Raw genomic sequence first — 14118 nt, forward strand, 5'->3', positions numbered from 1 at the left:
ACTACAGGCCTCTATCTATCATCGATCGGTTGAGGTTTCTTTCCGGTACATTCCAAGGAGTGGACGCGATTTATCAGCGGCCGAATGGTGAAATAGTACTATTTTCAGATCAAATGTTGTACATGTTTAACCTTCACACGCAACAACTGATCGGAGGTTATCCTAAGAATGTTTATTCGCACTTCAATATTGTCCAACCCTGTAAAATCAACGGGGTTGTAAACACATATACTGGAAAAACGTATCTGATCTGCAACGAGGACTACGTGTCCTACGTGTGATAGACGAATGCACCTTTACTGCAGCCAGAACAGATCTTGTTTCTAATCTATTTCCTGGAATACCGGCAGATATAGATGGAGTAGTTCTTTTCAACAACGGGATGCTTTATTTTTTTAAGAACGGAAACTACTATGAGTTTAACGAGTTCAGCAAACAAGTTATTAGATTTGGAAAGAAAGTTCATGAAATATTCGGCTTACTGTGTTATAACAATATCATTTTAAAACAATTCATCGAGTTCATCACCAAGTATCATGTTTATCCTAAAAACAAAATTTAGCCGATGGTTTTTTGTGTTTTATTATTCTAAGCATGTTATGTGATTGTAATACTTGAAATAAAAATAAAATTCATAACTACCAGTGTCTATTATTTATTTACTTTCATCATTTTTTATCCAACTTTTTTAGGAAAATAATTGAGAAAGGAAAAAAAAAGATAAGACGACAAATTTTATTTTATTTATTTCAATATATATGACATTTAGCTTTTATTTAAATATATACATTTTTTCAATATAACAAAGCAAATATAATTTTAAAATACAATGAAATATATATATATATAAACAAAATATTATAGTTTTAACTTTAACAAAGTATTTACATTAAAAATCAGTATATAATATAAAACAGTTATTTATTTTCTATATACACACATAGTATTCAGTTTTATTATTTTTCTAAATCGATATAACAAAGCGAATATAGTTTTAACTTTATTTTTTACACAATGAGATATATTAATTTAAAAAAAATAATATATATTCAAACAAAATATTATAGTTTTAACTTTTATTTCAAAAAAATAAAATAACATAATATATAACAAAGTAATTAGTTATTTAAATTAGCACAAACAGTATATAATATAATTATGTCAACTTTTCGGTTTTTAGCAACTTTGATATTATTAACATAATTACAAACATGAATGAATGCGCTCCTTTACAATTAATACATGTAGGAGGCTCTTTGCACGGCTCTCCCTCATGCACCTCTTCACCGCACGCATATTTGCGGTCTTTCGCATCTAAGAGCGGTGTGGCCAAAGCGTTGGCACTTAAAGCACCTCATTGGCTGTGGGACAAATGCCCGCACATCCAAACGGTGAATCCCCGCTCTTATCTTTTCTGGCAAAGTAGGCCGGTTGAAAGTGAGGACACGAGAAGCTGAGGGTAAGACCTCACCGTTCCTTCTCATGTTCAATCGACGGCACTCTATTACTCCTTGTGCTGCCAGTTCCTCTACAATCTCTTGCTCCGAACAATTTAAAAGATCCCGACAGACCACAACACCCCTTGAGGTGTTGAGCGTGCCGTGGGGATCAACACGTACAGCTAATTCTCCAATTTTCTTCAGTCCTAGAATCTTCTGAGACTGTATATCATTAACAGTCTACATGAAGTCCCGTGAAAGTTTTTCTTATTTCTTTAACAGGGCCTCCAGCACATTTGTTTATTTCTCGAGCGATGAGAAAAGGACTCACCTTCGAGAAATTACCTTCTTCCTTCGTAATAACCAAATACTTAGGTTTTGGGATGCTGCTCTTGAAGAAAGCTTTGCAAGGTTTTCCTAGCCTCAATCTCAATTCTCTTAATCTCCGTACTCTTTCGGCGTTTCGCTTCAGGCGAAACAGCCGGTTCTAAACGAGGGTGTTTGCGTGAACCCTCTGCCACGTTTAATTGTTCAGTTTCCATGAACAAATAATCCCTTCTGTAGTAAGGCTAGCCGCCGGGGTACACCCCTACTCCAGGGCTACCAACCCTGGAGGTCCGTTCCGGTACTCCGGTGGAACCGGCATATGTCCTGGCAGAGAGCGGATGCGCAGTCTCTGCACTGACTCCAGGCCCCTACACACCGAAGCTTTCAGGGCTCCCATGTTCCGAACATGGGCACCTTAACTACATGCTTGCCATCGCGGGGGGCATGTGGACGACGAAAGGTCTCCGTTACACCTGCAAATAACTTTGACCGTGGCCGCCGCATTGCCAGCTCTAAAGGCGGTATTAATCCATTTCCGTAATCGTTAAGAATGTCGTATCTGCAGGTGGCCGTAAAGTCCAGTCCTGTAATTCGGCCTATAGATGTAAATCGACCGAAAAGAGCATATCCGAGAAACAACACTCGGAACCCCGTTAGCCAGCTATATGTAATGTACTTGAGTACAGCTGTTGCCGCCCTATTATTATTATTATTATTAGCAGGAAAAAAAATGACGACGAACTTAAAACCGCACAATTATTATTTTAAAGATAACATATATGATTAAACTATTTTTTCTCTCTTGGTAAACAGGAAAACCGCACGCGCTGATTACACGCACAAAATTAAATAATAATTATTATTATTTTTATTGTTATTATTATTATGTTGAGGTGTTGCCAAATCTATTGCGTGCCCTAATGCTACTCGTGGACAAGTATATCGCGACGTTGCCAAATCTATTGCGGTGTTGCCATATCTCACCCTTGGGTAAGGTTTCACACTGTTGCATTAGGTTTGATAACGTAGGTTAGGTTTGGCAACATCGCCTTAGGTTAGGTTTGACAACCTTGTCTTAGGCTAGGTTAGGTTTGGCAACCTTGCCTTAGGCTAGGTTTGACCTTGTCCCGGAACCGGCATTACTATACTACTTATAAGTAACAAAAAAAATAAGGTAAAAGGTCATTGCAATTGGCATATTTAACGAAGTGTAAGGCTTAAACATACAAGTATCTGAATAAAAATTATTGTAAAAACAATTGATCAAATTGAGTACTTTTTTCCTTTAAGTCATTTAACAATTTTTTTTTTGTCACTACTTTTGTTTTACAATAAAACATGTTTAATAACTTACTCATGTTTTTTTTTTCATTTCAGTATAACTATTTAGATAAGCCCCAATAGTTATACTTAAATAGATGGATGGGATTTTATTTAGAACATCTTGTATAATGAAAGAATGATGAAATATATATTTAAATTTAAAATTTTATAAAAATTTTCTCGTTGAACAAAAAAAAAAATGTTCCGTGAATTAGAGAATTTTTTGCCTAAATGGTACAGAAATGAACCACTTTAAATTTACACATCATGCATTTTATTATATTAAATTAATAGCTAACAGAAAAATTCTCTTTTTCTTTGTGTATGTGTACTAAGTGATGTTCATTAGATGAAGAGGGCATGTGAACAAGGTAAGGCATGCTTTTTGTTATGTCTGAAAAGATGAGCTATATATCTGTTTTCTGATTTGTGACCTGCATAAGTTGTTACTCTCTTTAATTAGTTTGATATCTGTTATTTTATATTTGCATGTATGTGCGCGCATATACACAAATCATGTGAATGTATTCTACCAGGTAAAATACATGTTATTTATGTATTTTATTAATGTTTTTGTATGTGCATTTTTTTGCTTGCTTTGTTTCAGTATGCCAGCAATATTGTTATTTGAGATTAACTTCATTATTTAATTCTCTTCCGACTACTAGCAGGATAGGTGATATTTATCCTTTTGATCCAGTCAGAGTCCAAGTATGTGTAGACTTTGATTATTATATGTTTGATTTTTATTTTTACTAATACTTTTTTATATAATTATTGTATTTTTGTACGTTTTGCTCATTATTTGTAACTAGTTTTTTATTTAAACAAACAAAAAAAATTGTATTATTAAATTTCATCTTTAGGCTCAAAATAAAAGGAATACATTTTCAGAACTAAGAGGAACAAAATTCACGCTTATTGTTACATTTTAAAATAATGTTTTATGTTAATTTATATGTATATTTCTATTCCATTATTTTATATATGAGGGCTGTTGATAAATTCATGCAAAGTCTAGAGATGATGCTCATAGAACACTGTTGAAGTCATTCTTAGTTTCCCCACCTCCGCTAGTAGTATACACACAGTTTCAATCAGATACATTTTATAAATTTGTTGTTGGCAGTTGTTTGAGTGAATCAAGTATTGTTATTTGTGAAAAATGGAAGAAAAAACTGTGTGTGGTGATCAGATATGTTATTGTTAGAAACCTTTAGGCCTAGCTTAATATATAATTTGCTAAATAAATATATATACTTAGCTAAATAAATAATATGGTGAGCCAGTTCCACAGATTAAAAAACCATTTAAAAATCTTTCAGATATTTTCGGAGTGGTCATACAAGCACAAATAATGCCAAACTTTCTGGTTGGCTTGTTGAGGTTACAACTACAGAGGATATCAAAAAAATCCATGGTATGATGATGGAAGATACAAAATTGAAAACGCATGAGATTACTATGAAATAAACATCTCAAATGAACAGATAAATCTTCTACACCAATAAAAATGCTATTTTAAAACAAATTCTAAAACTGCCTGAAAGACCAATGCTGTCTGCTAACATCAGTCAAAAATATGAATGAGTAATATTTCTAAGCATGGTTTGGGGGTTGTTTCAGTATAATCAAGGGGAATTTTATGCTGGGTTTCATATTAGTCAATGAAACTAGCATTCATCACTTCTGACCTGAAACCGAGGAAAGTCAAAAGTCACTTGAAAAGTGACAGTGCTGTTAGGGAACTCACTTCAAAGAAGGCAAAAACCGTTGCATTAGTAGGAAAGATTCATTGACTTTTTTGAAAAGGGTTTGTTGACAATCAGGCACAGCATTAAGCGACTATGCTAGATCATTTATAAGAAGAAATAAATAAAAATATCTGCATCAGATGAAAAAGAAAATTCTTTTTTACCAAGACAGTGCACTGGCTCACTCTTGTGCGATTGTAATGGCAAAATCGTTTGAATTATTCTACAGAATTTTTCCATTTCTCCCTACCACTAGATATAGTATGTTTGGACTATTGCTTGTTTCAGAATATGAAGTGACTTCCTTCCTCGAGAGAGATTTATTTAGTTATTGTTATTAATTTAATAACTATTATATATTTATTTATTATGTTATTGTCAAAATATCTGCTTGAAGACTTGGATAAATCATATTGTAAGGATGGGGTTGAAACATTTTAGCATCATCTGATAACATGTGTAGACTCAATAGGAGATATGTTGAGAAATACAAAAGATTTTTTTTTAAAATGATTTCTTTATTTTTGCACAGACTTATCAGAAACACCCCTCATATTTTATGTGTGTTGTTAAATTATGGAATAGTATTAAGGAATAATAATAATAACCAGCATTAACAGTAAATAACATAATTTCAGATCGTTATGAATACCTCATTATATGTGTAAAATAAAGTGTATGCACTTTCTCATTTATGTAATTTGTAGAAATGAGAAGAATCTGTTTAAAACATAATCATTATAAAGATATTTAAGCTTGAAAATACATTCTATTTAATAGATTTTAATTTCATCAGAGAATAAATAGAAACCTTGTTCTCATTGGTCATAGGTGAAGAAGATATATTTGCACGGTAGTCGGCTAGATTGAAATTTTTTTCTATAATTGATTGCTCACATCAATCAAAAGTATGAATGAGTAATATTTCTAAGCATGGTTGGGGCTGTTACAGTATAATCAAGGGAAATTTTTATGCTTAGTTTCATAACAGTCAATGAAACTTGGATTCATCATTACAGACCTGAAACTGAGTAAAATTAAGGCTTTAAATTAACTGATGAAAGGTTTTTCTTAAGATTAAGAAAAAATTATTTTCTATAATTTTAATTTTAAAGTGGAAAGGGTATTAAATATAAATAGCATCTTAACAAAATATTTGTGACATACAAAACACATGAAACACATCCTTAGTTAAGTGCATATTTCTTTTGTAACTTTTTTCAACAATTACTGAATTCTTTTGTAAATTTTTTATTTTTAATATATTCTCTTTATTTTGGTGATAAAATTCATGTTAATAGTATTATTGTTGAGTAGGGGTTTTCAGAAGCAATCTTCCATAATCAAGAGCTGTTAACAAAAAAAATATTAATATCTAGAGGTGATTCTTCCCAATAAATGTACTAAATGGAAAACTGTTCTAAAGAATTTATTTTAAATAACATTGACTGCTGTAGTCATTTAGCTGTGAGAATAGCATTAGCAGACAGTGAAACTGGATTCATTACTGTAGCTTTGTCGATCTATTGGACACTGTTTTTTAAATGTGACTTCTGGTTTTGTCATTTCATCTTTGTTTCACATACTTTTAATTTTTATAGTGCTATTCTCTTAAAGACATTCAAAATGTCTGGTAACTATTAGGTAATGTCTCAGATAGTTTTAAGGAACCCATAAATAGTTTTAGCACATATTGTAGCCCATTACGAAAAAGTTACCAATGAAGTTTTTTGTCAAACAGAATAATTATTAGCAGGATTAAGTAAATAAATAAATATAATTTCATATGCAAAATAATGAACAGAATTTATTTGTTTTGCATTATTATAATTAATTATTTAATGTTCTTGCCAGTGAATAAAGGAATATAAACTATTTGTGCACTACAAAAGCTGATAACTTAAGAAATTAAAATGTTGAAGTGGTTCTTTTTTGCTAATGTTTAGTTTGTTAACTACTTATTCATTTCATTAAATTGATTCATTTTTTTAAGAATATCTGCTATTTACGTGTTGGCTGTCTTAATTTTATAAAGCGGTAATAATTTGTTGACATGTTCTTAACAAGTACAAATAGTGATTCAAAAAAATGAAATTGTACTCTACTAATTTAAATATTCTTTGCATATATATAATAAGGTAAGAGTAAGAGTAATAAGAGTAAGGTAAGAGTATTTGTTTATTAAGTAATAATGATATAGAAATTAAATATTTCTTTTCTTATTGTTATTGTTTTAGCATGATCAGAGAAACAGTGGAGAAAATTTGTGTAGACAAGATCTAGAATTGATTTCACAGAAAACATCATTGAAGTGGCTGTTAACTAATGGGTTTCCTCCTTCATCAAGAATTTGTATTATCGGTGTTGTGTTAGACTCTGCTAAGAGGTCATAGTTATTTTATTTACTAAACATAATTTTTTTATTATGAAATAAATGTTTTATTTATTATTATTCGATGATGGTTAGTTAACTGCATAAGACCGAAAAGCTTTTGTATAGGATTAAAATGTAGAAATTTTGTAGCGTATTAAAAATGCCAAGCCTAATGAGGAATTTCCAGATAAAAAATTGAGTCATATTTCTCTGCTGTGGAGAACTACATAAACATATTTTCCCCATATTGATTAAATGTAATATTATATACTTTAAATGTAATATTGTACTTTGGATGTTTTTGATAATCTGACTTATTACTATCCTGGCAGGCGAGTTTTGTATACAGAAGATCTATCACTTATCATCACTAGCAGACATAAAAGCTGCCTCTAAATCCAATCTCTTTTCACCTTTAGTACATTTTGTGAGCTAATTGTTGTTTTAAATATGCATTTTATTTTATATGTATCTAATATGTTGTATGATATGTATACTATATATTTTACATTACAAATCACTCGTCTGTGAGATTTTTAATGCTGAAATTGATGTTATGGTTTGCATTTTTAAAAAAAAGAAAAGTATTTTAATGTTAAATAATTCATCTCGTAGAGTATTAAAAAAATTTTCATATCAGATCATAATTTTATTTGTCTATTTAGTTCATGGTAAAATGAAATGATTATTTAATTAAAATATTCAGCATTATTTTATGTTATAATATTGTTTTTATTTCATTCCTTTGTTGCATATTAAAAAAAAAATTATACCATAATTAATTTGCAAAAGTTTACAAATTTAAATTATTTTGCAAACTATTTTTATATTTCTCTTCTTTTTTAAGAAATATTATTAAAAAGCATTTCCATTCTGCTAATAAAGAAATGCGTTTCTTATTGTTGATTGATTAGTTGAATTTTATATTTGAAAAGATTTGTTAATATCTTATCAAAATCTTTTTAATATATTTCTTTATTATTTTTTTATCATATCTATTAACAGTATCATAATATTAAAAAAAACTGGCATAGATTGCTTAACTTTCCTCCTGGCTTAATCTCTCAAGTTATTCATTTTTTCTATTCAGTCATTTTAATCTTTCTTTGTATCTTTATGAAAAAATAATTATTTTTTATTGAAAAACAATTATCAAAATTTTGAGTAATTTTTTTCACATTTTTATGTAAAAATATTTATTTCTAATTTTATGATACATAAATAAATAAAACTGATTATTTCTTTACTTGTAGAGGAAAATAAAACATTTTTTTGGGGAGGGGGTGTATTAAAATTTTTTGGTAATTTGTGATCTTGATAAAAAAAAAACAAGGTCATCTTTTGTAAGAAAATGTTTTTGCTTAAGTGCCTCAGTAAAGACCTGAAATTTTATTTTGGCCAAAACACCTCACTATCCTTTTTCCCAATCTTTGCAAAATTTTAATACATTCTTTCCTCCCTAAAGGTAGTAATTGTCTACCAACTTTGAAAAAAATCAGTCAACAGGATCCAGAATTATAAAATCAAATACAGACCAACATACATAGGCACAAACACCTGTCTGAGAGCATTGATATAAAAAATTTTTTATGATTTATAAATCTTTTCTTTTTTTTTTAATGTCTCCTTAAGGCACAAAACTTATAAGAGACCAATTTTTTGTCCTGTTACAACTATAGCAAAATGCCCACCCGACTGGTCTAGTGGTTAACTCGTCATCGCAAATCAGCTGATTCTGAAGTCGAAAGTTCTAAGGTTCAAATCCTAGTAATGGCAGTTACTTTTATTACAGATTTTAATACTAGATCTTTGATACTGGTGTTCTGTGGTGGTTGGGTTTCAATTAACCACACATGTCAGTAATTGTCGACCTGAGACTGTACAAGTCTACACTTCATTTACATTTGTACATATCATCCTCTTAAGTAATACTTTACGGTGATTCCAAGGCTAAAAAAAAAAACCTATAGCAGCGTATATTGCTATAGCCAGGAAAGTAATAATAATGAGTAAATTCTTAGTAATTGTCTCAATATATAATATTAAATATAGATTTTAATTGAAAGTCAATTGGGTTCTAGCCCTTAACTGAATAAAGAAATATTAATTCAATGCTTGATTTGATTGAGTAAATAAAATATTAATTGCAGTGCATTTTTACAGGTTTCATATCAACTTTCAATTTAAACATCAGTCTAATAATGGTTATAGAAAACCTGATGTCGCATTTCATTTTAATCCAAGATTTACAGAAGGAGTTGTCGTTCGTAATACTAAAATAAATGGTAATTGGGGTCATGAGGAACGAGAAGGACCTCAAGTATTTAATAGAGGAAAATTTTTTGTGCTCGATATATACTGTAATGAAGATTCTTTTAAGGTAATTATTTAATTTTGATTACATTTATATTCATATAGGACAAATAAATGTTTATATTAAATTATTCTTCAGCGTTTATCGATTGTGGTTTATAGCATAATAGAAGGGATTACATTAATGAATATTGATATATGAAAAAATATTGTCAACTGCTAATAATCAACATTGTTAATGTTATATTATTCCCTCTTCTGTGTAGGGTTAATGTATATTAAGCAGTAAATCTCAACAGAAGGATAAATTAATTTATGTTATCTTGAGAAAAGTCACATCAACTTCAGGAATGACTTGTATCTCATATGAAATCACCAACAACCTCCTGACATAAATAGACTGATTTATTTTTACTGTTGTTACAACTATGTAAATATAATGAATCTAATAATCTACAATGGTTTTGGTTTTTATTGTGAAGCATAATTGTTTATGCAGTTAAATAAAAATCACAAATAAGATTTGTAATTTTTGGAGAACTGGATTGTCAGCTATGTTATTTATCCTGGCCCTACATGTGCTGTAAAACAGCTGGATCAGAGAATCACAATTTTCAATAAACTAGTTAGATTTGTGCATCTGCAAAACATTCTCGTTGTGATCAGGTCAAAGAAGAGTTAGAGGAAATGTATGGGCACTTGAGAGAAGCGCAATAAAATTGGTCTTAAAGTAAATGGAAATAAAACAAATTATATGGTAATGTCAATTTCAGAAGCCAGGAGGCAGCCTCTTATTCTGATCTTTGGTGAAAAAGCTTTTGAGGAAGTTATTAGCTTCAAATACGAGGGTAGATCAATTATCCGCAATTTAGTTATATTTTTGTTTATGTTGGTAGTACTGTCATGTTGTGTAGATGACGCATGTGTGGTTTAATCGTTGTCTGTGCAATTTTGATACTGCTAGGTTAGTTCCATTATCGCTGCCCTGCCGTTAACCATGGCTGTGCCATTTTCTGTGTGCACCAAAGAAGAGCAACGTTCAGTGATCTGTTTTTTATGGTCTGAAGGTGTATGAGGGGTCAAAATTCATCGAATACTTTCGGTACAGTACGGGAACAGTGTGTTGCCACAACGGAGTGTCTACGAATGGATTGAAAATTTCAAAAATGATTGCACAATTGTTATGCACGACGAAGGAGCCGGACGACCATTTACCACCACAAATTAGGAAAACATTGAGCTTGCCTATGACATGGTTTTCTTAGACAGACGAGTAACTATTGATGAAGTGGCACATTGTCTGCAAATTAGTCACAGTTTTGCCTACGAAATCATCCACAACGGACTTGGGTTTCATAAAGTCTATGCAAGATGGGTCTCAAAACAACTCGCACAGTTGCATTAACAAAAACGCTTGGCCATCTGCCAATGGATTGCCAAACGGGACATCTTAGACAGAATCATCACTGGTATAGAAACATGGATCCATCATTATGAGCCGGAGAGTAAACAGCAGAGTATGGAATGGAAACATCCAAATTTGCCCTGCAAAAAAAAGTTATAGACCCAACCGTCCGCAGAAAAACTGATGCTTACAGTTTTGGGACTCACAAGGCCCAGTACTGGAACATTATGAGGAAAGGGGCATGACAATAAACAGTGCGCATTACAGTGAGATGTTTACTGCCAAGCTGAAGCCTGCAATTCGAAGCAAACACCAAGGACTGCTGTCGAAAGGTGTTGTGTTGTCGCACGACAATGCCCGTTTACATACTGCTGCCCACACTGCTGAAATGCTCCAAAAACTCAACTTTGAAGTACTGGCTCATCTGTATAGTCCTGATCTTGCCCCTTTTGACTACCACTTGTTTGGTCCACTCAAAGAGGCATTAAGGGGCCGTCGATTTACCTCGGACAAAACAGTGAAAGAAGCGGTGCATTCCTGGCTTGCAGCTCAACCAAAAACCTTCTTTTATGAGGGCATCAGGAAGCTTTTGCTATGATGGACCAAGTGTGTTGTAATGCAAGAGGACTATGTTAAAAAATTATGTACATGTAAGTTTCCTGTTTGTATTACAATAAAATTTATAACTACTTTGCGGATAATAATTGACTTACCCTCATACGTAGGGAATGTAGTTGATAGTAAAGCTAAGATTAATTGTACAGTTAGGAAAAGAATACAAGCTGGGAATAAAACATATGTTGCCAACTAACACATTATCAAAATAAGTAAATTCAGTGGAAAGGCAAAGTTGTAAATATGCAAAACTCTAACAAGAGTAGTAGCTATTTATGGGTCTTAGATCTGGACGTTGAAAGTAAGTCACATTAATATATTAAGATTTAAAAGAAGGATTTTAAGATAAAACTATGGTTTAATGCAGGAATGGAGTATGGATAATCTGTAACAATGAGAAGATAAACAGAATAATTGAGGGGAAAGATATTGTACTGATTGTGAAGGACTGTTCCCAAAAAAAAAAATTAATTGCAAAAATATTATGTACTGTAAAAAAAGGGATAGACCGAATTTGAGAAGGATGAAGGTGATCACAATAGAAGGAGAGGGCTAAGGATAGAGAAAGGGGGAAGGCTAATTAATTGAGTAGGCCAAGGCTTGCCCTGAGCTGTAGCACTGAGAAGAAGAATTGTTCATACATTTTGTTAATTGTGTTGTTTGTGTAAAAACATGTGATTTTATTAAAAGTTGAAAATACATTAAATGATTCACAATGGCGGTTAAAGCAAAGCTGATTAGTACTCTTAAGGTCGTTTTTGGGACATGTACATTATCAGTGTGCCTCAAACCACTACTTTTCTTTTATATTTATCATGGTACTGCATTTTTATAAATTTATATCAGTACAATTTTCCCATGAGTAGATATTGCATCCCAAGACTTATTTCATTGTAGGCATCCTATAAATTGATATTAATCTGCATCTAATTTTATAATATTGTGTAAGAAGTTTAATACCTCTTATTGAATAACGGAAAGTCTAGTTGGGATTTTACATGTAAATTTGCTTACCAAGAAAATGATGTTAACTTTCCAAAGAAAAACTACATATTACTTCTAACATTAACTACTGAATAATTAAGGAGTACTGACTATTAGATTTCAAATGGTATCCATGATTTATATATTAGATCTCATATTAGTTCTCTTAATTTATTCATTCTTGCATGTCAGATTCTTAGTTCCTTTCACTGCCCACAAATACAACTGTCGTATCATTACGGTGATTCATTTTAGCTATAATTTTTTCCACTCGGGCTGAAAAAGCTGTTTATATTTTTAATAAATATAATTTTTTATTTAAATTGTGTTAATACTTTTCTGATCATTTATTATTTTTTTTAAACAGGTTATTGTTGATGGCAACGATTACTGTAATTATGTACATCGAATTGAACCACATTTAATAACACATGTTGCTGTATGTGGATCTGTCAATATACATACTGCTGTTTATTATACCCAAATGGTAATTATTTATTTATATTAATTTTTTTTTAACGTATTAGTATTAAACTTAATTATGAGGACAATAATGAAATTTTTAATAAATTAAGGATAGATTTTTTTTGACAGTGAAATGTAGATAGAAAGAAGAAAATGAAAAAATACATGTATATAAAATTAATCTGAACGCAGATGTTAAAAAATAACTTTATTAAAAAAAAAATCCCCTGCACAATTTGTGAATATTTAGTAATTAATATGTCCTTTTTTATTCTTCTATCACTTCACATACATGATTTGGCATCAATTCAACAAGTGTACTACACATTTTTTTTAATTTCTTTTTATGAAAAAGTTGATATATTACTTTAATGAGGTCAATTTTTGTGGTACTATTCTTTTTTGAGAGTTGTTTTTTAACTATTGCCCAAAGATTTTCAATTGGGATTTTTCTGGGGAGTTGCCTGGTCATGGGAGCGCTTAAGTGATTTGTTCTGCAAAAATCTTTACACTTTTTGGCACGGTGCCAAATCTTGTTGGAACACTCTTTTGCTTTGTGGGAATTTGTTTTGTTGTTATTTCACAACCCTTTCCTTCAGAAGCGTAATATGTCTTATCATTTTTCAATATACTATCTACTGGAAGTAATGAACTAGAGCTTTCAAATGTGAAACAAACCTAAAACTTTTTTCTCGGAATGTTTAAATTATTGTTGGATACGAGCGGGTGATATATTTTCATTTGATACTTTTCTAACCATGGAACCTTTTGCTCCTGAACATAAAAATGTGTCTTGTCAGAAAACGTAACATTTTTTCCAGTGTCTTCTTTAGTCCAGTTAGCGTGTGCTTTGACCCACAAGAGCCTTTTTTATTGTACATTGCTGGTGTTACAAGCTGCTTTTTAGCTGGCTGACAAGCTTTACATCCAGCTCCAAGGCATTTAACAGTTTTCATTTGTATATCTGTTTCACTGGCTGCTAATTCTGGATCTAAGTCCACAGCAGATAATTTTAGATCAAGTTTTTTTTCTCACTAATAACCGATCCTATGTTGGAGTATTTTTTATTTTACGTCCACATTTGCCTTTCCTTTGAGGAGAAAAGGAACCAGTTTTCTT

At 31.2% G+C, this 14118-nt stretch overlaps 1 protein-coding gene across 1 annotated transcript in view; it reads left to right on the forward strand.

Annotated features, from left to right (window-relative positions):
- LOC142324000 (uncharacterized) overlaps positions 1 to 14118 on the forward strand; it is a 131665-nt gene that overhangs the window by 28209 nt on the left and 89338 nt on the right. The window contains exons 3-6 of the mRNA XM_075364538.1: positions 3697 to 3800; positions 7081 to 7229; positions 9381 to 9597; positions 12902 to 13021. Coding sequence (XP_075220653.1) covers positions 3697 to 3800; positions 7081 to 7229; positions 9381 to 9597; positions 12902 to 13021 — 590 coding nt within the window. The remainder of the gene's footprint in view (positions 1 to 3696; positions 3801 to 7080; positions 7230 to 9380; positions 9598 to 12901; positions 13022 to 14118) is intronic.

This window comes from Lycorma delicatula, chromosome 4 (assembly GCF_047948215.1).
Source record: "Lycorma delicatula isolate Av1 chromosome 4, ASM4794821v1, whole genome shotgun sequence".
In the NCBI taxonomy this organism is placed as follows: domain Eukaryota; kingdom Metazoa; phylum Arthropoda; class Insecta; order Hemiptera; family Fulgoridae; genus Lycorma; species Lycorma delicatula.